This window comes from Canis aureus, chromosome 23 (assembly GCF_053574225.1).
Source record: "Canis aureus isolate CA01 chromosome 23, VMU_Caureus_v.1.0, whole genome shotgun sequence".
In the NCBI taxonomy this organism is placed as follows: Eukaryota; Metazoa; Chordata; class Mammalia; order Carnivora; family Canidae; genus Canis; species Canis aureus.
Genome location: NC_135633.1, coordinates 28,855,347 through 28,881,926, shown reverse-complemented (window position 1 = coordinate 28,881,926; position 26,580 = coordinate 28,855,347). Strand labels below are relative to the sequence as shown.

Below are 26,580 nucleotides of genomic sequence, written 5' to 3'. Positions count from 1 at the left end.
CAGAACTGAAGGACAGGAGCAGGGACAGAGAGCATCTCTCAGGCAGAAGACTACTCATATACCTACTTGACCTCAAGGGATGCTCTTTGCCTTTTTATACTGATTTTATGCACTTCTTTAATCATTCCAACAACATTTAAAAATCAACTATTGCTCCAAGCTAAGAATTCTGAACACTGTTTTGGAGAGGGCTCATTTAATTTATTCACTACTTTCCTACTACCTGTTGAGCATTCAGTACACTAGAGAAAACAGACTTAGCAGCAAGAAGAGCCTACAAAATGTTCTAGTTAAAGATGGTCAGATCTATTGGTTAATTCATTTAATAAGCAGGAAATAATTTACCATATGATGCCTTTCCATGACTTTCATTAGCAAATGCTTTGTCTAAAATTAAGTACTCAGATATTTTACATTAAAAATATACTACAATTGGGGAAGAACATATCCAAGGTTAATATTATCTTTGGAAAGGTGATTAAAAAGCTATCATTTTAGGGGCGCCTGGGTGGCTCAGTCAGCTAAGCGTTTTACCCTTGATCTCAGCTCAGGTCTTGATCTCAGCATCATGAATTCAAGCCCTGCATTGGGCTCCACCATGCTGAGAAGGGAGACTAATTTTAAAAAGAAAAAAAGAAAAAAGATTTTTTACATCTATCATTTAAAAGATTTCTCCCAAAACCTACTTATCACTCAGTTATTATCCAACCAGGCTGTATTTCATCCAGTAATTTATAAATTTAACCATTAATTCATTTAACAAATAATTAGTAAGTCAGGTTGGTGGTATACGCTGGGGACAGTATCATAAGCTAAACTCAAATTCACGAAGTTTGTGTAGTTTAAATTCTCCATTCTTATTCTAACATTTTAAAGACAAAAATTATCTCAAATAGTTTGTTTTAGCTCATATGGTAAAAGATATCAGAAATCATCCTATCCAAGAATATTTCTAACTGAAGTACTAGAATGGTTTCTGGACTTAATTAGAAAATGTGCTGTAAATTATTAAAATGATCAAGTGACTATAAAATAAAAATATATGTACCACTTCAGCAATAAATTTAAAGATCTAGAGGAAATAGATGGTTTCTGAGCAAAAATTAATTGCCAAGAATAAACCATGAAGTAGGGAAAAATGGACAGAGCAAACAGCTTAACATGTATTAGAATAAAATTTATCATTATAAAAGGCACCTGATCTAGATGACTTAACAGCTAAATTTTAACAGACCATTAAAGAATTGAAAATTTCCAAAATTATTTAATGCATTTCGTGGCTGCTAATAATGCTACTACTTAACATAAATAGTGACTCAGGTACTATACTAAGTACTTCATATTGATTCATTTAATCCTCCAACAACCAATACGACTGATGCTATTATTATCATTTTACAGATTAAGGTCATAGAAATAGATGAAAACCTTGCCAATTCAATTTTCAGATCTCAGGAAAAATGGTTACCTACTCTGCCCCACCTGCAAGAAACAACTACATATTAGAAATATTATACATCAACCTCACAGCAATGAGCAAAAGAATAACCTATAACTAATTAGTAATGCAATATCAGGAAATCTACATACTTTATTATAATTATAAATTAAAGAAAGGAAAACATATAATGTTATTCAGTGTAGAAAGGCATTGCCAAAAATTAAGCATCCATTCCTAGTAAAAATGTAAAATACAAAAAAAAAAGTAAACTACATAGGAAGATTTGAAATATTTTCCAAAATTAACAGAAAATATTCTGAACAGCTAAATATTGGACATTTTTAACTAAAACAGGAACTGGACTAGCATGCCCACTATTTCTATTACTTTTAAACATTATTTTGCAAGTTCTAGAAGGTTTAGTATATGCAGTAAGAGTAGAAAATCACTATAAACGCTGGAAAAGAACAAATAAACCTATCCTTTTATTGATGATAATGACTGTATGTAGCTCTCTCAAAGAGAGCTTTCCTTAAAAAATAAGAAAAATGATTTGATATAGACATTGAACATAAGATTTTCTTAAAATTATAGCTTTTCCCTATGAAGCAATGGAAATGGAAGATATATTTTATCTAACAGTGTAAAAACTGTAAGATACTTAAAAACAAACTTCATGGAAAGGCACATGACATATGTAGAAAACTGTGTTACCGAAGAATCTTATTGAAGGAATAATATAAAATTTGAACAATATAAAAGACCACAGTTGGGTGGGAATACTAATAACATAAAAATGACAGCCCCCCCCAAAATTAGAAGCAATGCATACAAAAATTCCCAGTCAAATTCCAATGAAGTTTTGTTTTTGGTTTTTAAAGAATAGAACAAAATAACCTTAAAGTTCATATGGAAGAATAAAGTTCTAAGAATAGCCAAAATAGTTATGAAAAAGAAGAGTAGCAAGAGATGGATTTGCCTTACTTCATAGCAGAATATATCAAAAAGCTACCCTAATTGAATCAATCTGCAATTGGTAAAGGAATAGACAAAAAGATCAAAACCAAAAAGAGAATCCAGAAACAGATCCAGTATAAATGAGCTTTTAATATATGATAAAGATAGTATTTATATTCAGTGGGAAAAGAAAGGTACTGACACAACTGGATGTTCATCTGTGAAGAAAGTTAATCTACTTCACAATATATGGAATATCTACATAACGTATTTAAGAATAACTCCAAGTTGTATTAAAGATTTCATTTAAAAAGGAAAACAGGGGATCCCTGGCTGGCTAGTGGTTTCGCGCCTGCCTTTGGCCCAGGGCGCGATCCTGGAGTCCCAGGATCGAGTCCCACGTCGGGCTCCTGGCATGGAGCCTGCTTCTCCCTCTGCCTGTGTCTCTGCCTCTCTCTCTCTCTCTCTCTATCATAAATAAATAAAAATAAATCTTTAAAAAATAAAGAAATAAAAAATAAATAAAAAGGAAAATAATATAATCTCAAAAAAATTTATAAAGTATATGCAGAACCAAAGTATAGGAGAGACTTCTCAAACCAAGAGAGAGTACTTAGAAGATATACAAGAAGATATACAACTAAATGGCTAACAAACTCGAAAAAAAGATCTTCACTGTCACTTGCAGCGGAGACTAAGCACTTATACTGAGGCCAACGCAATTTAATAAAAATCATCAAAAAATGATTTTCCATTGCCAGCAGAGATTCAGTATAAGGAATAATGCCACATATTATCTACTCTTAGGGGAAAACAATCTGATGTCTCTTAATATTAAAAACCATACATGTCCTTTGACTCAGAAATTCCACTCTTGGGGGAGCCTGGGTGGCTCAGTTTGTTGACCATCCAACTCTTAGTTTCGACTCAGGTCATGATCTCAGGGTCATGGGACCACACTGGGTATGGAATCTGCTTGGTATTGTCACTCTGCCTCTCCTTCTGCTCCTCCCCTCTCTCTCTTTCTCTCTCTCTCTCTCTCTCTCTCTAATAAACTAATTAAACCTTAAAAAGGAAAAAGATGGATGGAATTGGAGGGCATTATGCTGAGTGAAATAAGTCAATCGGAGAAGGCCAAACATTATATGGTCTCATTCATTTGGGGAATATAAATAATAGTGAAAGGGAATAGAAGGGAAGGGAGAAGAAATGAGTAGGAAATATCAGAAAGGGAGAAAGAACATGAAGACTCCTAACTCTGGGAAATGAACTAGGGGTGGTGGAAGGGGAGAAGGGCAGGTGGTGGGGGTGAATGGGTGATGGGCACTGAGGGGGGCACTTGACGGGATGAGCACTGGGTGTTATTCTGTATGTTGGCAAATTGAACACCAATAAAAAATAAATTTATTATTAAAAAAATTAAAAAAGAAGAAAGAAAGAAAGAAAGAAAGAAAGAAAGAGAAAGAAAGAAAAGAAAAGAAAGAAAAAAAGAAAGAAAAGAAAAGAAAAAAAAAGAAAAGAAAAGAAAAGAAAAGAAAAGAAAAGAAAAGAAAAGAAAAGAAAAGAAAAGAAAAAAGAAAAAAGAAAAAAGAAATTCCACTCCTGGAAATTTAATCTACGCAAAGAAATACATCATATATATAAAGATATACATATTTTTATATGTTTATATAAAAATGTACTGCAATGTTGTGCATAGTAGCAAAACAAAAACTAGTGTCAGAGTAAATATTAAACATCTATCAACAGAGTAATAGTTAAAAAATATGGTACACCCCTATCATAGACTACTATGAAAGCACTAAAAGAGTTAATTGAAGAGATCTATACAGAGCACCTAGATGATGCAGTTGGTTAAGTGTCAGACTCTTGGTTTCAGCTCAGGTCGTGATCTCATGGTCATGAGTTTGTGCCTCATGTTGGGTTCTGCTCAACAAGGAGACTGCTTGAGATTCTCTCTCCCTCCCTCTCTCTCTCTCTCTCTCTCTGCCCCCACCACTCGTGCTCATGCATGCGCTCCCTTTCTCTCTCTCTGCCTAAAATAAATAAAGAAATCTTTTTTTAAAAGAAAAGTATCTGTATATGAAATATTGGAGAAAAGACGTAGAGTCATGTATATAATATCCACTCCAATTTTGTAAAACAGCAATTAAAACTCTTAACACACATATATGTATTTGTATATATACTGATATCTAATATACATAAAGACCATGGGGAAAAACATAAACAAACACATCAACTAACATGGCTGAATTGGTGACTATGGATCATGTGGACATGTGCTCTATGTGGTATCTTAGTTTAGGCAACTATAATAAATACTATGGACTGGGATGGGGTATAAACAGAAATTTCTCACAGTTCTAGAGGCTGCAAAGTCCAGTATCAAGATACCAGCTTGACTGGTGTCTGGTGAGCCTGCTTCATGGTTCATGGACAGACTTTTCACTCTAACCTCAGGAAGTGGAATGGGCAGGGATTTCCCTGGGGCCTCTTTATGAGTGCACTAATCCCATCCTGAGAGCAGACCCCTAAAGCCCCATCTTCAAATACCAACACACTGGGGATTAGGTTTAAATAAATGGATGGGGGTGGGGCATGAAAAACATTCAGGCCACAGCTTGTGGTTTTTTGGAAGGGTAGTGGGGTGGGGGGAGAAGGGCTTTTTACCAAAATGTAAAAAGACAGGGGGAAAAATTGCACCTAAAATTACTTCTGTATATTGTTAAAATCTGTTTTTCTAAGTATATGTATGTATAAGTGTATTTATGTGTATGTACACATATTTGTGTGTATGTGGGGAGAGAAAGATAAATAAGAATAAAATATGCTCTTACACATAAAGAGTGTTTTTGTTTAAAGAAAACTTACATTCAATACCAAAACCTTTTCATTTTAAATTCCGAAAACCTTTCTAAAACTTATACCTGGAGCACCTGGGTGGCTCAGTGGTTGAGTGTCTGTCTTTGGCTCAGGTCGTGATCCTGGGGTTCTGGGATCGAGTTCTGCATCAGGGTCCCCCAGGGAGCCTTCTTCTCCCTCTGCCTATGTCTCTGCCTCTGTGTTTCTCATGAATAAATAAATAAAATCTTAAAAAAAAAAAAAAAGAAAAGAAAAGAAAACTTACCCATGACCCTATTTTCTGACCCAAGCTCTAATAACCACAACTTTTCGTTTTACTGATGGTTTGGCATCAACACAGTATAATGGAGAAAAGCACAGGCCCTGAGCCTGGCAGACCTTTATTCAAACCTAGTTTGACACTTATTTGTACTATGGTGCTGGGCAAATCATGTCACCTTTTTGTGCCTCAGCTTCCTCATCTGTTACACAGTGATAGCATTGGCTAAAACTAACACGGTTCACTCAATACCTCTCGTTATTAGGGATCCCTAGGTGACTCAGCGGTTTAGCACCTGCCTTCGGCCCAGGGCGTGATCCTGGAGTCCCAGGATCAAGTCCCATGTTGGGCTCCCTGCATGGAGCCTGCTTCTCCCTCTGCCTGTGTCTCTGCCTCTCTCTCTCTCTCTCTCTCTCATAAGTAAATACATAAAGTCTTTAAAAAAATATTTCTCATTATTAACTTCAGTTATGAACTGAAACATGGAGATGTGCTTGGGTAAAGGATGGACACCTACACATAGAAGAGGCAATCTTGCTATACTTTTTTTGCTTAGTCTGTCTCTCTTTACAGTTGGACTATTTCTCCCTGCCCTCATTATATGAAGTAGTAAGAATACTATTACGAATCCAAATACAGTGGCTTTAAAGGTAATGGTAGCTAATATGATTTACCACTTAATTATGTTCCAGAATCAAAGAGTAAATCACAAAGAGAGCAAACTATCACCAAGTTTTCATTTCTCTTTGTTGTCAGTGTGTCTACCTTAACAGTAATCCTCTTAATTTCCCTTCTACTAATTTATTAAAAATGAGCACAAAGGGGCACCTGGTAGTTCAGTTGGTTAAGCCTCCAACTCTTGGTTTCAGCTCAGGAGGTGACATCCAGCCCCAGCTCAGGCTCCACACTCAGCACAGAGCCTGCTTGAGACTCTCTCCCTCTCCCTCCAACTCCACTCCTCTACTCCATCTCCCTGCTCACGCATAGATGTTCTCTCTCCAATAAATAAATAAATAATCAATCTTTTAAAAAATTAGCACACAGAACACTGAATAAGAGCCTACTCTCTACTATGAATGGCAAAATATGAGTTTTAGAATATAAACTCTGCAACACCTTTTGCTTATAGCTGGGTTCTTAGCCATATTCTCTATACTCGTAATTATCATTAGAGAGATCATTAGGCAGGGTGATGGAAAAACTCTCCCTGCAACCCAAAGGTGGTTATCACATCCAAAATTTATATAGACAATTTATGCCCTCATATATCTCTTTTTTTTTTTTTTTAATTTTTTATTTATTTATGATAGTCACAGAGAGAGAGAGAGGCGCAGAGACACAGGCAGAGGGAGAAGCAGGCTCCATGCACCGGGAGCCCGACGTGGGATTCGATCCCGGGTCTCCAGGATCACGCCCTGGGCCAAAGGCAGGCGCCAAACCGCTGCGCCACCCAGGGATCCCTGCCCTCATATATCTCATTCCATCTGTTTCTTAAACATCACCTGAAGAATAATGTATTTGATGTTAGTATTTCCTTTTTCAAACTGAAATTTTAAAGAAAAAAGTATTCTCTATCATAGCAGGGAAGGCAGGAACAATTTACCTCCAGCCAGCCAGGTAAAGGTCTTCCAGAAAAGTCCGTATCAGGAATAAGACCAAAAGTCATAAAACCCTGAAATCTCACCAGATGTTATGGTGGGAGGGCAGTGATAGAAAGAAAAGAGGCAGCTGAAGGTTCACAGATCTGATTACACTTTCAACACTTTTTAGATAATGGCCTAGAAATTTTTTATACTCTTATTTTGTCAGATGCAAACCAATAACTATAACAAAATGCTAGTCTTCTGTAACCTGAAGAATAGTTTGATTTGATCAAATCAAAAGAGCATTTATTATGTTTAATATATATGATATGCATTGTGATAGGATTAAAACAGAGACCAATAAAGCAAGGACTCTTGTGTAAAGGAGTCCTAAAATTTAGGGGTGCTAAAGGAGAAAGAATCAGACTATGAATAACTAATTATAACAGAGTAAGTACTCAATAAATACTAGCTTTTATTTGCACAAGCAGTGGTAGGACTTAAAATAAGGAACACTAGTCCCTACGGAGTGTTCAGAACAACAACCTTTGATTAGCACATTAAGAAGTGTTTACTTTATTCTGTATGTGATGGCTCAAAGATTTCTAGGCCCAATGAGTGACAAAACTGATATATATTTTTAAAGGTTATTCTGGCAGCAGTGCGGCAGGTAAAGTGTACCAAAGCAATATAAGAGATTAGAAAACAGTAAAATATACTGGTTAAGAATAAAGACTTAGGGGCACCTGAATGGCTCAGTCAGTTAAGTGTCTGCTTTTGGCTCAGGTCATAATGAAAATCCTGGGGTCCTGGGATTGAGCCCTGCATAGGGCTCCCTGCTCAGCAGGGAGTCTGCTTTGCCCTCTGCTACTCCCTCCTGCTTATGATCTCTCTCAAATAAATAAAGTCTTAAAAAGAAAAAAGAATAAAGGCTTAGGAGCTAGACTTTCTGGACTTGAATACAGGCTAAGAGGAACTACTTGGGTGACCTTGGATAAGTTACTTAACTACTTTGTGCCTCAATTTCCTCACAGTTCTCACCACAGAGGGTCACTGTGAAAACAAATTGGGGTAAAGCACTAAGAAAAATTCCTAGCACAAAGTAATTAATTGCTTAATAAATAATAGCTATCAATTACATGAAGGAAAAACCAGTAGTAGGGAGACTAATTAAGAGGTCAAGAAATAGTCCCAGATAATAGAGATGAGAACAAAGAAGGGTATGTTCACTTGGGTGCCTGAGATGATGATATATAGGACATGAGACATACAAGGAAAAGAAAAGGAAGAGGAGAATAACACCAATGAGTGTAGCTCTGGACATGTTGGGGCTGAGATTCCTACAGAACATGAAAGTATAAATGTCTAATGGTCACTGAAAAATACAGATCAGAAATCCAAAAGAAAGGAAGGAACCAGAGGTATCGATTTGAGAGTTACTAGCATGTGGATGTGCTGAGTGAAGCTGTGGTAGTGGAAAGTAGTTCTCAAGCAGAAAGAATAAAGCAGAAGACTTGCAGGACCTAATCCACAGGACTGAGGGCTCTAGGATCACAACAGCATTCACAGGAATGCCAACATAACCATCAATCGTCAGGAAGATAGTCCGGAAAAAATACAGTCATATGAAAGAATCCCTTCCTTCAAAAAGTCTTCAATGCCATTAAGGAGAAAAGACATACACCCACTAAACAATTTTATTATAATTGTCCAGGATTAATAAAAATAACTCTAAAAGCAGAGGTGGTAGACATTAGAATGGCAAAAAAGAAAGAGAAATTAAGTCAAAAATTGAAGAAGCTAATGCTAACATAAAAAAGGAACACTGGCATAGAGGAGAAAACTCATTCCAAGCTGGGGGGAGGAGAAGGGAAAATGAAAACTATTATGTACTTAAAGTCTACTATATACCAGTAGCTGTCCTAGGATCTTTGAAGTACTTTACCTTATTTAATTCTCATAATATCCCTAAGAAATAAATAGTATTGCCATCTTACAAAAGTAGCTTGAGGCATATCAAAGTAATTTGCCCAAAGTCTTGCATCCAGTTATGGGCATGTGATGGCATTAGGACTGGAACCTAGGTGGAGGGCCCATGACTCTCCACCATACTCCCTTTAACTGGCAAAAGTAGGACATGTCAAGAAGGGGAAAGGAGCAATTAAAATTGTACTACAAGAAAACCAGAATTATTCTCATCTCACTAGAGTAGAGCCACCTTTTTGAGGAAGTATGAAAGAGGGGAAAATGACCTTTAAAAATCAAAAGCAATCTTTTAATTTCAAAGAACAAATAGGATTATAGATGTCTCCTGCTTCTAGCCCCATTCCACTGATTCCACGCCATCCCCACAGTCAGAAATGTAAATTGTGCACCCAACCATGTCACTCTTTCTCTTTTTAATCTTTCAATAACTCTGTATCACCAATAGGATTTTTTTTAAATCAACAGAACCAAAAGGAGAAAGTTATCTAATAAGCCTAGAAACTCCTTAACTTTGAAGAAATAATAGAGAAAAAAAGTTAATTTCTAAGAATAAATGCTCCCTTATAATGTATAATCCAACTTTTCTCGCCTCAAAACCATAAAATAAATGAAATTTCAAATGCCAGTTAAAGAACAACATTGACACCTTGTGGTGAACATCCTAATTTAAGGCATCAAATGTAACGAGTAAATTGGCTCCTAATTAAATGTCTGCTTACATGAAAACTATCCCTTAATCCAGGAATTTCCAAGGGTTGAAGGAGGAAAAATATAATTACCATCACACACACTGAATATAAATTTGGAAAGAGATATTATTTTGCTAACATTGAAATCAGTCTACATTCTTAACTAGTGGCAGAAAAATCTGAATAAAATCTCAGGTCACTGTTTTCTTAAAAATGGTACAAAACATCCACCTGAAGGGCCTCTAATGCTCTGGTCATAGGTGCTGCAAAATCCCTGCCTTAGTCAAAATTTCCTATTTTTCTATTGGAAAAATATTTTATCTATTTTTCTATTTTCTAACATTCACATTGTAAAAAGTGGAAGGAAATATTCATCCTAGTGGCACAACACAGTGTATTCTAGTTATTCTAGTTATTAACTAGAATATACTCTCAAAAAACAAAATCAAGAGACATAGGTTCTAATCCTGATTCCAAATGGCACTGAGAATTTGTGAAGTTAAGTGATATTAAAGAATTCAGATTCTACTTTTTCACATAAAATTACAGATCAAGAAGTAACAATTTCACACATCAAAAAAGGCATCAAGGAAAGAAAATGTATATTTTTCAAATATACTCCATCAGGGTACATTGTTGCCTGAGTTAAAGAAGGGAAACTGAACAAATTGATCAGCACAAAATTAAGTCTCCCAGCAAGCATAAATCATGCCAAGAACTGTGAGAAGAGCTTTTGACTTAGCAAATAGATGGTTACTAAAGCTTAAGAGAATTCTCAGAGAAAGTTCCGTGTACTCATTAATGTTGACGAATATAATATAAAGTTTCTAATAGCAGAGTAACTCTCTGGCTTCAGGTAATTTGGTTGATAAATAGACACTTGATCTGATTCAAGAGTACATCTATGTTACCAGCTATAAATGATTTACTCAAGGCTAACGACAAGGCCACTGTTAATAAGGCAAATCAAACTGCTGACACAACTGAGGAATCTGGAAAGCAACCTAGAAATGAGACTTCCAAGAGACATATCATTGTAAGAATCAATGTTAAATAATTGAGCAACTCCCAAATTTACCTGATGATTTTGAATTTATGGAGGGCTCTATGATTTTCAGAAAGTTTTCTGTCATTACGCTATGTGTACCTTATAATCACCTCATAACCACCAATCTAAGAAGGTAAATAAGACTCTGACAAAACTTGCTTGGATGAAAACCTTCATACCAACCTCCGGTCTGGCTCTTACTTGCTGTGTGCTCTCAGATAAATCATGTAACACTACCTCTTGGCCTCAGCTTCTACACTGAAGAGAAAGACTGATCCCTGATGTTTGAACACAAAAAAATTTATAAGAGCAAAAGATAATAAACGTGGAAATGTTTGTAAATTACACAAATTTATATTTACTGTCTCTACCTTTTAGAAGAATCAGAAAAGTTAAATGAATTCGGATAAACCAGGGATAATTGAAGTCACGGTCAATTTAACCAAAGCATTCTCTATTGTACCAGGTTGCTTCCCAAGATCCTACAGCATTTCTGCAGTTGTTATTTTCCTGTCTCGTCACAGAGCATTCAACACAGCTTAAATCTCTATTCCCTTAAATTCTATGATGCTATCTTTCCCAAATTCTCTTTTCACTGACTTCATATTTTACTTTTGATTCCACTGATTTCTCTAATAAGATCACATCATCTCACACTTGGACAGTATCTTTAAAATATTAATAGCTATACCTCCATTTCATGAGCAACACAGGTCAAGAAATATTAATAGCTTACTCACATTTCAAACTATTTCTGTACATTCCTCTCTGCAATACTTAAAACTCAATGTAGTCCCACACTGAAGAGACTCAAAAATATGAGTTATATATTTTGACACCTCCTGCTTTCTATCTCCACCATCCAATTACTAAGTCCTGTCTATTCTCTTACATATCCTAAGAAGTCAAAGTGAGAGCACCTCTCAGATAATAATCAAAAGTCATCAAATGTCTGTGGTTACTTTAATTGAAATCATTGTCTCCTAAGAGCAATTTACACAGACCATGTGACCAAACTTTATCAGCATGTATAATAAGATTCAAGATTTGTAAAGAAAAGGCCCATTTCATAATGTTTATAAAGTAAACAATCATCCAATTGGACAAGAGTCCAACCATCCTCCCGGGCTCTTCCTCTAGTAGATATATTGAGGATGTCTAATGGTCTGAAATTTATGATGTGTTATGTAAACATTAGAAAAATACTGCCAAAATCAAATTTCAATGAACCATCTGTCTGAGTAGGGTGAACATAGGCTGAGTGTCACTGTTACCTTTATTTCGAATTGCATTTATTTTGGTTGCCTGCCTCCTGGGAAAATGTCCTTGATGATCTACCACATTGAAAATTAAAAACATATTTAGAAATTTTTCAAAATTAAACCCAGACATTATGAAAATATAGAGTTAAGGCAGTTAGTTAAGCCTCTGAGCATGAGATTCATGCAAAGCTCCTTTGCCTTGCCAACATGATTCTTTTAAGATGAACAGCAGGTCAAAATTCTTAAGCCATGTCTGGGGCTATTGGAGGGCTTTTCTAGTAATGCTGTAGTCATTAAGATTTTGATAAGTCTAAATTTTGTACCTCGGGTTGCTGTTCTTTATAGTACAGAAAACCAGAAACAGCTCACATCCCTGTTAAAAGATCACTGGCTTCCAATCATTCTCTCCCACTGTCCAGAGAAAGGAAATGGCGTTCCAAAGGCTTTGTGAAAGAGATAAACTTAAATCATTGTAGCTACAAAATTTATGAAGCTCTCACTAAAAAATGCTAAGCCTGAATAACAGCTTCTAAAGCTCCCATACATTTCCTCACACAAAAATGTCACAAACTCAAAATGAGGAAGATTCTTTAGAAAATGCAGGAGGTCTAAGAAGTTTCTTACCGCAGCAAAGAGAAAACATCATAAGAATTGCGAACACAGTTCTGATCCACCTGAAGAAGAATATTCTTCTGAGCATTTGGATATCCCTGAAAGACATTAATCAACAAATTAATGAAAGTAAAACAAAATATGTGTAAAAATTAATCTTTTTGTGTGTCGTCTAAAAATTATGATTTAGAAACCCCCTCAGTAAATTCAAATAATTAAGGATTCCAAAAAGTACAATTTCCATATAACTGAAGTTTAACAATTTAAGTAAGTGAATTTAAAATATCTTCTAATATTTACCTAGAGAAACCATGCTTCACATTATAAATTGTGGTGAAATTCCCAGGGAAGCCCCAAAAGTCTTTTTAACATATTACGTAACTGAAGAATATTAACAATCATATTTCAAGGGACACCTGGGTAGCTCAGTCAGTTAAGCACCCAACTCTTGATTTTGGCTTAGGTCATGGATCTCAGGGTAATGAGACTGAGCATCACATCAGGCTCTTCACTTGGTGGGGTATCTGCTTGAGATTCTCTCACCCTCTGCCCCCCCCCCCATTTGCATGCTCTGTGTCTCAAATAAATAAACCTTTAAAAAAAAACCAATAATATTTCAAGCATGTGTGGCTATCCTATATGTTTTTATGGGGAAAGGCATTTCAGGTTCTAATTAGTAATACCAGAAGCAAATATTTCCACTCAGTGGAATAAATGTGGTAGGAGCACCAGAAAGAATACAACAAAATTCCACAAGAAGAACAGAACAGGTATCTGTTATTTAAGAAATGCAAAGCAAGCAATAGTCAAGAAAAAAGGACTCAGGACCCAGACACCTGGATTACAATTTAAGCTCTTAATATACCAGCTCTGTAATCTTGAGCAAGGCACCTTAACTCTCTTAACTTTGGTTTGTTTTTTCCATCTAGAACATAGAGATGATAACATTATCTACCTCACCAATTGCTGTGGGAATTAAGTGTCAATATTTGTAAAGTGAGAAGTATGTTAAAAAAAAAAGCACTATATAAATGTTTGCTACAATGCTAATACAAGCCTTTTTTAAAAAGTGCATTGCCACAGACATTAGAAGGTTAATTAAGGGAATGTGAACAACTTTATGCCAACATATTTGACAATCTAAATGAATCAGACTCCCTCCTTGAAAAAAATCAACATGCCAAAATTGAAATGAAGTAACATTTGAATAACCCTGTGTCTATTGTTCAAGTGAATAAATAATTGAAAAGCTTCCCACAAAAAAGTCTAGGTCCAGATAGTTTCACTGATGAATTCCATCAAACATTTAGAAATAACATCCATTTAACACAAAAAAAATAAAATAGAGGAAAAGAGAACAATTTCCAACTCATAAGATCAACATTACTGATACTAAACCCTGACAAAGACATCACACGCATGCACACACACACACGCATACACACACAGACTGAATATCCTTCTTTAAAAAAAAAAAGATTTATTTATTTATTTATGATAGACATAGAAAGAGAGAGAGAGAGAGGCAGAGACACAGGAGGAGGGAGAAACAGGCTCCATGCTGGGAGCACGACGTGGGACTCGATCCCGGGACTCCAGGATCGCGCCCTGGGCCAAAGGCAGGCGCTAAACCGCTGAGCCACCCAGGGATCCCCAATATCCCTCTTGAATACACATACAGAAATCCTTAATGAAATTTTAGCAAATTGAAGCAGTAATACATTATAAAGATACAAGAGTAACACATCATTACTGACTGAATTTATTCTAAGAATACAATATCAGTTTAGCATTTAAAATCAATCAATTAGAAAAATACATGATACAATTGTATATCTATCTTGATGGGCACATATTATAAAGATGTAACTTGTGACAATAACATAAAGGTGGCGTATAGTGCTATATAAAAGAAAAGTTTTTGCATAATATTAAAATTAAGTTGGTATTAATTTGAACTATATGATTATAAATTAAGATGCTGACTGTAATCCTGAGGGCAACCACTAAGAAAATAACTAAAAGATACATTGTAATGTATACATGGGAAATGACAAAGAAATCAAAATGTTACATGAGAAGACATACAGCACAAAAGAAGGTAGTAACAGAAGAATACAGAAACAAAAAAGATATAAGAAATAAACAAAAGTAGCAGAAGTCCTGTCTTTGTAATTAAATGTAAAAAAATTAAACACTCCAATTAAAAGGCAGAGATTGGCTTATTGATTTTGGGGTGTTTTTTTTTTAAGATTTTATTTATTTGAGAGAGAGAGAGCGCGTGCACAAACAGGGAGACGGGCAGAGGGAGAAGCAGACTCTACACTGAGCAGGGAGCCTGATGCAGGTACAAGACCCAGGATCATGACCTGAGCCAAAGGCAAACACTTAACTAACTGGGCCACCCAGGTACCCCTGGATTTCCTTTTAGTAATTCATGATATGTTGTCTACAAGAGTCGTGCTTTAGAAACAAAAACATAAATAGGTTGAAAATGAAAGGACAGAAAGATATTCCATGTAAGTAGTAACCAAAAGAGAGCTGGAGTGGCTATACTAATATCTGACAAGTTACTTTAAAACAAAAAACAGGGAATCCCGGGTGGCTCAGCAGTTTAGCATCGCCTTCAGCCCAGGGCCTGATCCTGGAGACCCGGGATCGGGTCCCACGTTGGGCTCCCTGCATGGAGCCTGCTTCTCTCTCTGCCTGTCTCCACCTCTCTCTCTCTCTCTCTCTCATAAATAAATAAATAAATAAATAAATAAATAAATAATTAATTAAAATCTTAAAAAATTACAAGAGACAAAGAAGGACATTGTACAATGAAAAAAAGGTCAAGAAGACATAAATGGTTATAAACATATATGCACCTAACAACATAATGAAATATATGAATCAAAAACTGACAAAACTGGAGGAGGGGCAAGATGGCGGAAGAGTAGGGTCCCCAGGTCACCTGTCCCCACCAAATTACCTAGATAACCTTCAAATCATCCTGAATATCTATGAATTCGGCCTGAGATTTAAAGAGAGAACACCTGGAAGGCTACAGTGAGAAGAGTTTGTGCTTCTATCAAGGCAGGAAGACGGGGGAAAAGAAATAAAGAAACAAAGGCCTCTAAGGGGGAGGGGCCCCGCGAGGAGCCGGGCTGAGGCCGGGGCGAGTGTCCCCAGGACAGGAGAGCCCCGTCCCGGAGGAGCAGGAGCTGCACCAACCTTCCCGGGCGGAAAGGGGCCCGCAGGGAGTTGGAGCAGGACCCAGGAGGGCGAGGATGCCCTCGGGTTCCCTGAGACAGTAACAGAGCAACTGCGCGCCCAGGAGAGTGCGCCGAGCTCCCTAAGGGCTGCAGCGCGCGGCGGGACCCAGAGCAGCTCGGAGGGGCTCGGGCGGCGGCTCCGCGGAGGGGGCTGCACGGCCCGGGAGCGCGAATCCAACAGCGCAGGCTTCGGAGCACAGGGCGCCGGGACACAGCCCAGGATCCCGCCTCCCCCAGGACAGGCAGAGGCCGGGAGGGCCCAGGACAGCAAGGACGCTCCTGCCCCAGCTGAGCAGATCAGCGGCCCCGCCCCCGAGCCTCCAGGCCCTGCAGACGGAGAGCTCCAGAGTTACTGCAGGAGTTGAATCCAGGGCTCCAGAGCTGGCCGCTGCCACTGTGGTTGTTCCTCCTGGTGCCTCACGGGGTAAACAACCCCCACTGAGCCCTGTACCAGGCAGGGGGCAGAGCAGCTCCCCCAAGTGCTAACACCTGAAAATCAGCAAAACAGGCCCCTCCCCCAGAAGACCAGCTAGACGGACAAGTTCCAAGGGAAGTCAAGGGACTTATAGTATACAGAATCAGAAGATACTCCCCCGTGGTTTTTTTTTTTTCTTTTTGATTTCTGATTGCTTCCCCCACCCTTTTTTTCACCTTTCTTTCTTTTTCTTTCTCTTCTTCTTTTTTCCTTTTTTCTTCCTTTTTTCTTTTTTCTTTTTCTCTTTTCTTTCCTTCTCTCTCTCCCTTTTTCTCCTTTTCCCAATACAACTTGTTTTTGGCCACTCTGCACTGAGCAAAATGACTAGAAGGAAAACCTCACCTCAAAAGAAAGAATCAGAAACAGTCCTCTCTCCCAAGAATTACAAAATCTGGATTACAATTCAACGTCAGAAAGCCAATTCAGATGCACTATTATGCAGCTACTGGTGGCTCTAGAAAAAAGCATAAAGGACTCAAGAGACTTCATGACTGCAGAATTTAGATCCAATCAGGCAGAAATTAAAAATCAATTGAATGAGATGCAATCCAAACTAGAAGTCCTAACGACGAGGGTTAACAAGGTGGAAGAACGAGTGAGTGACATAGAAGACAAGTTGACGGCAAAGAGGGAAACTGAGGAAAAAAGAGACAGACAATTAAAAGACCATGAAGACAGATTAAGGGAAATAAACGACGGCCTGAGGAAGAAAAACCTACGTTTAATTGGGTTCCCGAGGGCGCCAAAAGGAACAGAGGGCCAGAATATGTATTTGAACAAATCCTAGCTGAAAACTTTCCTAATCTGGGAAGGGAAACAGGCATTCAGATGCAGGAAATAGAGAGATCCCCCCCTAAAATCAATAAAAACCGTTCAACACCTCGACACTTAATAGTGAAGCTTGCAAATTCCAAAGATAAAGAGAAGATCCTTAAAGCAGCAAGAGACAAGAAATCCCTGACTTTTATGGGGAGGAGTATTAGGGTAACAGCAGACCTCTCCACAGAGACCTGGCAGGCCAGAAAGGGCTGGCAGGATATATTCAGGGTCCTAAATGAGAAGAACATGCAACCAAGAATACTTTATCCAGCAAGGCTCTCATTCAAAATGGAAGGAGAGATAAAGAGCTTCCAAGACAGGCAGCAACTAAAAGAATATGTGACCTCCAAACCAGCTCTGCAAGAAATTTTACGGGGGACTCTTAAAACTCCCCTTTAAGAAGAAGTTCAGTGGAAAAATCCACAAAAACAAGGACTGAATAGATATCATGATGACACTAAACTCCTATCTTTCAATAGTAACTCTGAACGTGAACGGGCTTAATGACGCCATCAAAAGGCGAGGGTTTCAGACTGGATAAAAAAGCAGGACCCATCTATTTGCTGTCTACAAGAGACTCATTTTAGACAGAAGGACACCTACAACCTGAAAATAAAAGGTTGGAGAACCATTTACCATTCAAATGGTCCTCAAAAGAAAGCAGGGTAGCCATCCTTATATCAGATAAACTAAAATTTACCCCGAAGACTGTAGTGAGAGATGAAGAGGGACACTATCTCATACTCTTGGATCTATCCAACAAGAGGACTTAACAATCCTCAATATACATGCCCCGAATGTGGGAGCTGCCAAATATTTAAACCAATTAATAACCAAAGTGAAGAAATACTTAGATAATAATACACTTATACTTGGTGACTTCAATCTAGCTCTTTCTACCCTCGATAGGTCTTCTAAGCACAACATCTCCAAAGAAACGAGAGCTTTAAATGATACACTGGACCAGATGGATTTCACAGATATCTACAGAACTTTACATCCAAACACAGCTGAATACACATTCTTCTCAAGTGCACATGGAACTTTCTCCAGAATAGACCACATACTGGGTCACAAATCGGGTCTGAACTGATACCAAAAGATTGGGATCGTCCCCTGCATATTCTCAGACCATAACGCCTTGAAATTAGAACTAAATCACAACAAGAAGTTTGGAAGGACCTCAAACACGTGGAGGTTAAGGACCATCCTGCTAAAAGATGAAAGGGTCAACCAGGAAATTAAGGAAGAATTAAAAAGATTCATGGAAACTAATGAGAATGAAGATACAACCGTTCAAAATCTTTGGGATGCAGCAAAAGCAGTCCTAAGGGGGAAATACATCGCAATACAAGCGTCCATTCAAAAACTGGAAAGAACTCAAATACAAAAGCTAACCTTACACATAAAGGAGCTAGAGAAAAAACAGCAGATGGACCCCACGCCCAGCAGAAGAAGAGAGTTAATAAAGACTTGAGCAGAACTCAACGAAATCGAGACCAGAAGAACTGTGGAACAGATCAACAGAACCAGGAGTTGGTTCTTTGAAAGAATTAATAAGATACATAAACCATTAGCCAGCCTTATTAAAAAGAAGAGAGAAGAGACTCAAATTAATAAAATCATGAATGAGAAAGGAGAGATCACTACCAACACCAAGGAAATACAAACGATTTTAAAAACATATTATGAACAGCTATACACCAATAAATTAGGCAATCTAGAAGAAATGGACGCATTCCTGGAAAGCCACAAACTACCAAAACTGGAACAGGAAGAAATAGAAAACCTGAACAGGCCAATAACCAGGGAGAAAATTGAAGCAGTCATCAAAAACCTCCCAAGACAAGTCCAGGGCCAGATGGCTTCCCAGGGGAATTCTATCAAATGTTTAAAGAAGAAATCATACCTATTCTACTAAAGCTGTTTGGAAAGATAGAAAGAGATGGAGTACTTCCAAATTCGTTCTATGAGGCCAGCATCACCTTAATTCCAAAACCAGAGAAAGACCCCACCAAAAAGGAGAATTACAGACCAATATCCCTGATGAACATGGATGCAAAAATTCTCAACAAGATACTAGCCAATAGGATCCAACAGCACATTAAGAAAATTATTCACCACGACCAAGTAGGATTTATTCCCGGGACACAAGGCTGGTTCAACACTCGTAAAACAATCAATGTGATTCATCATATCAGCAAGAGAAAAACCAAGGACCATATGATCCTCTCATTAGATGCAGAGAAAGCATTTGACATAATACAGCATCCATTCCTGATCAAAACTCTTCAGAGTGTAGGGATAGAGGGAACTTTCCTCGACATCTTAAAAGCCATCTACGAAAAGCCCACAGCAAATATCATTCTCAATGGGGAAGCATTGGGAGCCTTTCCCCTAAGATGAGGAACAGACAGGGATGTGCACTCTCACCACTGCTATTCAACATAGTACTGGAAGTCCTAGCCTCAGCAATCAGACAACAAAAAGACATTAAAGGCATTCAAATTGGCAAAGAAGAAGTCAAACTCTCCCTTTTCGCCGATGACATGATACCCTACATAGAAAACCCAAAAGCCTCCACCCCAAGATTGCTAGAACTCATACAGCAATTTGGTAGCGTGGCAGGATACAAAATCAATGCCCAGAAATCAATGGCATTTCTATACACTAACAATGAGACTGAAGAAAGAGAAATTAAGGAGTCCATCCCATTTACAATTGCCCCCAAAAGCATAAGATACCTAGGAATAAACCTCACCAAAGAGGTAAAGGATCTATACCCTAAAAACTATAAAACACTTCTGAAAGAAATTGAAGAAGACACAAAGAGACGGAAAAATATTCCATGCTCATGGATTGGCAGAATTAATATTGTGAAAATGTCAATGTTACCCAGGGCAATATACACGTTTAATGCAATCCCTATCAAAATACCATGGACCTTCTTCAGAGAGTTAGAACAAATTATTTTAAGATTTGTGTGGAATCAGAAAAGACCCCGAATAGCCAGGGGAATTTTAAAAAAGAAAACCATATCTGGGGGCATCACAATGCCAGATTTCAGGTTGTACTACAAAGCTGTGGTCATCAAGACAGTGTGGTACTGGCACAAAAACAGACGCATAGATCAATGGAACAGAATAGAGAATCCAGAAGTGGACCCTCAACTCTATGGTCAACTAATATTTGACAAAGCAGGAAAGACTACCCACCAGAAAAAAGACAGTCCCTTCAATAAGTGGTGCTGGGAAAATTGGACATCCACATGCAGAAGAATAAAACTAGACCACTCTCTTGCACCATACACAAAGATAAACTCAAAATGGATGAAAGATCTAAATGTGAGACAAGATTCCATCAAAATCCTAGAGGAGAACACAGGCAACACCCTTTTTGAACTTGGCCACAGTAACTTCTTGCAAGATACATCCAGGAAGGCAAAAGAAACAAAAGCAAAAATGAACTATTGGGACTTCATCAAGATAAGAAGCTTTTGCACAGCAAAGGATACAGTCAACAAAACTAAAAGACAACCTACAGAATGGGAGAAGATATTTGCAAATGACGTATCAGATAAAGGGCTAGTTTCCAAGATCTATAAAGAACTTCTTAAACTCAACACCAAAGAAACAAACAATCCAATCATGAAATGGGCAAAAGACATGAAGAGAAATCTCACAAAGGAAGATGTAGACATGGCCAACATGCACATGAGAAAATGCTCTGCATCACTTGCCATTAGGGAAATACAAATCAAAACCACAATGAGATACCACCTCACACCACCAGTGAGAATGGGGAAAATTAACAAGGCAGGAAACCACAAATGTTGGAGAGGATGCGGAGAAAAGGGAACCCTCTTACACTGTTTTGGGAATGTGAACTGGTGCACCCACTCTGGAAAACTGTGTGGAGGTTCCTCAAAGAGTTAAAAATAGACCTGCCCTACGACCCAGCAATTGCACTGTTGGGGATTTACCCCAAAGATTCAGATGCAATGAAACGCCGGGACACCTGCACCCCGATGTTTCTAGCAGCAATGTCCACAATAGCCAAACTGTGGAAGGAGCCTCGGTGTCCATCGAAAGATGAATGGATAAAGAAGATGTAGTTTGTGTATACAATGGAATATTCCTCAGCCATTAGAAACGACAAATACCCACCATTTGCTTCAACGTGGATGGAACTGGAGGGTATTATGCTGAGTGAAGTAAGTCAATCGGAGAAGGACAAACAGTGTATGTTCTCATTCATTTGGGGAATATAAATAATAGTGAAAGGGAATATAAGGGAAGGGAGAAGAAATGTGTGGGAAATATCAGAAAGGGAGACAGAACGTAAAGACTGCTAACTCTGGGAAACGAACTAGGGGTGGTGGAAGGGGAGGAGAGCAGGGGGTGGGGGTGAGTGGGTGACGGGCACTGAGGGGGACACTTGACAGGATGAGCACTGGGTGTTATTCTGTATGGTGGTAAACTGAACACCAATAAAAATTATTTTATTAAAAAAAAAAAAAACTAAAACTGAGATATCAATACCCCACCTAACAATGGAAAGCACAACCATACAAAAGATAAACAAGGAAACAGAAGACATGAATAATACTATATATCAATTAGATCTAATAGAGGCAAACAAAATGTTCCACCTAACACAACCATACATATATTCTTCTCAAGTGTACATGGGACATTCTCCAAGCTGGACCATATGTTCAGCCACAAAACAAGTATCAATAAATTATTAAAAGTTGAAATCATACAAAGTATTTTATCTGACTGTAATGGAATGAAACTAGAAATCAGTAACAGAAGGAAATTTGGAAAATCCAAGAACTGCAAAGTAAACAACACACTGTTAAACAAGCAGTGGGCCAAAGAACAAATTACAAGGAAAATTATTAAATACTTTGAGATGAACAAAAATGAAAGTGTAACATACCAAAACATATGTGATATAATGAAAACAGGCTAAGGGAAATTTACAGTGGTAAACATCTACATTACTTTTTTAAGAAGTAATAGAGTTCAAATCAATAACCTAATCTTCCTTCCACCTTAAAGAACTAAAAGAACAAACCAAGCCCAAAATAAGGAAAGAAATAATATTTGAGCTGAGATCCAGGAAATAGAGAATGCAAAAACAATAGAGAAAATCAACAAAACCAAAAGTCAGGTCTTTGAAAAGATCAACAAAACTGAAAGACCTCAAATCTAGACTAAGGAAAAAAAACAGAGAGAAGACTCAAATCACTAAAAATCAGGAATGTGAATGGGAACATTATTACCAATCTTATTATAGAAATAAAAAGTGTTATAGAAGAATGTTATAAATAATTGTATGCCAATAAATCAGATAACCTAGATAAAATGGAAATTCCTGGAAACACAAAAGCTCCCCAAAATGACTCAAGAAAAAACAGAAAATCTGATCAGACCTACAGCAAGTCGTTGAGATAAGTAAAGTCATTGATTAGCTAAACTATTCCCTAGTATTGCTGCCTCACTATCTACTTTGTTTGGCCAAGGGGCCTGCAAAGACCTTAAACTGACGAGACCTCTCAAGGAAGCACATGTCCTAAATAGCAGGCCACAGAGACACAAGCAATGTAAGTCTGCTTACAAGAACTGATGATAGGACTTTGGGATCAACGGTCTCTCCTGGCTCCCCGCGCTTATGTCCTAAATGCCCCTTAGAAAAAATTATTGGGGGGCAGCCTGGGTGGCTCAGCGGTTTAGTGCCTGTCTTCGGCCCAGGGTGTGACCCTAGAGACCCGGGATCGAGTCCCACGTCAGGCTCCCTGCATGGAGCCTGCTCCTCCTTTTGCCTGTGTCTCTGCCTCTGTGAGTGTCTGTGTGTGTCTGTGTGTGTCCCATGAATAAATAAAATCTGAAAGAAAAAGAAAAAAAAGAAAGAAAGAAAGAAAGAAAGAAAGAAAGAGAAAGAAAGAAAAGAGAAAGAAAAGAAAAAAGAAAGAAAAGAAAAGAAAAAGAGAAAAGAAAAGAAAGAAAAGAAAAAAAGAAAAGAAAAGAAAAAAGAAAGAAAAGAAAAGAAAAGAAAAGAAAAGAAAAGAAAAGAAAAGAAAAGAAAAGAAAAGAAAAGAGAAAAAGAAAAAATTCTTGGTGGAGCTTACCAAAACCCTGCTCTTTTGGTTTGAACTGCCAAATCTAGCCCTAGCCCAGTAACTCCAAAATATTCCACCCACAAACCCTAAATAACAAAGGCACTGTACTCCAGATCCTGCCTCTCTCTACACTCTGCCTTGACCTCCTTATATGGTTCCTTAATGCATGCCCTGTAATTCCTCTAGGACTTGTAAGTAAAAAAATTTTCTGCTTCAGTATCTCTCATGCTCTATTGCTGAACCATGGTTCACCAACCAGCACTCTGTGGTGCTGTGGCTAATAAATGTTAATTTAATAAAGTCATAACACAATTAAAGAAGCTGAAATCAGTAATCATAAAACTCCCAGCAATGAAAAGCCTAGAACCACATGATTTGACAGGTGAATTCTATCAATTACTTAAAGAAAAAATAACATCAATCCTTCTCAAAGACTTCTCAAAAAAATGAAAGAGAAGGAAATATTTCTTAACTCATTCTATGATGCCAGTATTATCCTGATACCAAAGCCAGACAATAACAGCACAAGAATATCCCTTATAAATATATATGCAAAAATCCCTTATGAATATACATGCAAAAATCTTCAACAAAATACTAGCAAAGCTAATCCAGCCAGGGCACCTGGGTGGCTCAGTTGCTTAAGCTCAGGCTCGGGTCGTGATCCTGGAGTGCAGGGATGGAGCCCCCCTTTGGTTCCCTGCTCAAGCGGAGAGCCTGCTTCTCCCTCTCCTGTTGCCCCTCCTCCTGCTCATGTGTATGTGCGCTCTCTCTCTCTCTTTCTCTCTCAAACTAATAAATAAAATAAAAATCTTTAATTAAAAAAAAAAACTTAAAACAATTTGGCCAGCAACTCCACTTCTAGGTATATGTATATACCAAAAAAGAACTGAAAGCAAAGACTCAAAAAGATATTTGTACATCCACGTTCAGAGGAGTATTATTCACAATAATCAAGGAGTAGAAGCAACTCAAGTGTCTATCAACAGATGAATAAACAAAACATGATACAATCATACAATGAAATATCATTTAGCCTTAAAAGGTAATAAATTCTGATACATGCTATAATACAGATGACCCTTGAGATGGTTCATGTTTTAAAAAGTAAAATAAGCCAAAAAAATAAGTAAAATAAGCTAGAGATAAAAGGACAAATACTGTATGATTCCATTCATATAATGTACCTAATCAAATTTTTAGAAACAGAAAGTAGAAGGGTGAGTGCCAAGGGCTTGGGGAAAGAAGAGATGGGGAGTTATTGCTTAATGGGGTAGTTTTTCAGTTTTACAAAATGAGAAGAGTCCTGGAGATGGATGGTGGTAATGGCTGTAGTACAATATGAACATACTTAATGCCACTACACTGCACACTTAAAACAGTTAAGATGGTAAATTTTGTATTATGTATATCCCACCATAATTTAAAAGTAATTTTTTAAAAAAGGATTATAAACCAGGAACAAGTGGGACTTATCTATGGTATGTAAGACCAGTTCAATAAATGAAAATCAATGTAATACACCAAGTTGGTAAAGTTACTCTTCCCAATTTCAAGACATAGTACAAAGCAATGGTGATCAAAATAGTGAGCAGGTGTTGGTGGTATAGTGGTGAGCACAGCTGCCTTCCTAAATAGTGTGGTACTGGCATAAAAGGTAGATATATAGATCAATGGACTAGAACTGAGAGTCCATAAATAAACTTGCATACCTGTGGTCCACTGATTCTAGACAAAGGTATCAAGACTACTCACTGGAAAAAGAATGGTCTTTTCAACAAATGATGCTGAAACAACTGGATAACCATATGCAAAAAAGAATGACTTGGACTCATCCCTAACAGCATATATAAAAATTACCTCAAAATAGATCGAAGGCCTAATTGTAAGAATTAAAACCCTAAAACTATTTGAAGAAAGTACATGGGGGTATATAAAATACATAACCTCAGATTTGCCAGTGGATTCTTAGGTATGACACCAAAAGCATGAGCAACAAATGAATAATGAATTTAACTTCATCAAAATTAAAAATTTTGCGCATCAAAGGACACTATAAGAAAGTGAAAAAACAACCCACAAAAATATTTGTAAATCACGTATCTGATAAAGGTCTCACTCTAAAATATACAAAGAACTCTAACAACTCAACAATAAAAAGACAAACAATCCACTTTAAAAATGGGCAAAGAACTTAGAGACATTTCTCCAAAAAAAAGATATACAAATATCCAACAAGCACATGAAAAAATGTTCTACATTGTTAGTCATTAGAAAAAGGTAAATCAAAACCATAATGAGATACTACTTCATACCCACTAAAATAAGTATAATAGACAAACCAACAAACAGCCAAAATTAAAAAAAAAATTTTTTAAGATTTATGTATTTATTCATGAGAGACACACAGAGAGAGAGGCAGAAACACAGACAGAGGGAGAAGCAGGAGCCACACAGGGAGCCATATGCAGGACTCGATCCCGGATCCTGGGATCACACCCTAAGCCAAAGGCAGACACCCAACCACTGAGCCACCAGGCGTTCCCCCCCACCAAAAAAAAATTTTTTTAAGTAATCTCTATGCCCAAGGTGGGCACTGAACTCACAACCCCAAGATCAAGAGTCACATGCTCTACTGACTAAGGTAGCCAAGCATCCCACAATTTTTTAATTAAGAAAAAAAAAAACAAAATAATGTTTACAAGGACGTGGAGAAATTAGAACCCTCCTATAATGCTAATGGGAATGTAAAATGTTGGCCACCGTAAAAAAAAATAAAATAAATAAAAAATAAAGGTTTGGCAATTCCTCAGAAAGTCAAACACAGAATTACCATATGACACAGCCAAGCCACTCCTAGGTATATACCTAAAAGAAACGAAAATAGGTCCTCAAACAAATACTTGTATACAAACATTCATACCAACACTAACCACAACAGCCAAAAGGTAGAAACAACCCAAATAGCCATCAATGGATGAATGACTAAATAAAATGAGATTTATTCAAGACAATGAGGTATTTTTAGCCATAGAAAATAAAGAATTATTGACACGTGCTCACATGGATGCACCTCAAAAACATCAGGCTAAGTGAATGCAGAGGGAAACATTTTTTTCCTTTTTTTTTTTTTTTGGATACATCTTTTTCTATTAAAAAATCATCCATACCCACTAACACACAACTAAAAGCAATATATT

General features: G+C 37.4%; 1 protein-coding gene across 6 annotated transcripts in view; it reads right to left on the bottom strand.

The window, feature by feature from the left end:
* UVRAG (UV radiation resistance associated) overlaps positions 1-26,580 on the bottom strand; it is a 313,421-nt gene that overhangs the window by 209,313 nt on the left and 77,528 nt on the right. For all 6 annotated transcript variants that reach the window (XR_013362269.1, XR_013362268.1, XM_077867104.1 and 3 more), the window contains exon 6: positions 12,715-12,800. Coding sequence is in view for 4 of the 6 variants with exons in the window: in XM_077867104.1 (XP_077723230.1) it covers positions 12,715-12,800 (86 nt within the window). In the remaining 2 variants the exon portion in view is untranslated. The remainder of the gene's footprint in view (positions 1-12,714; positions 12,801-26,580) is intronic.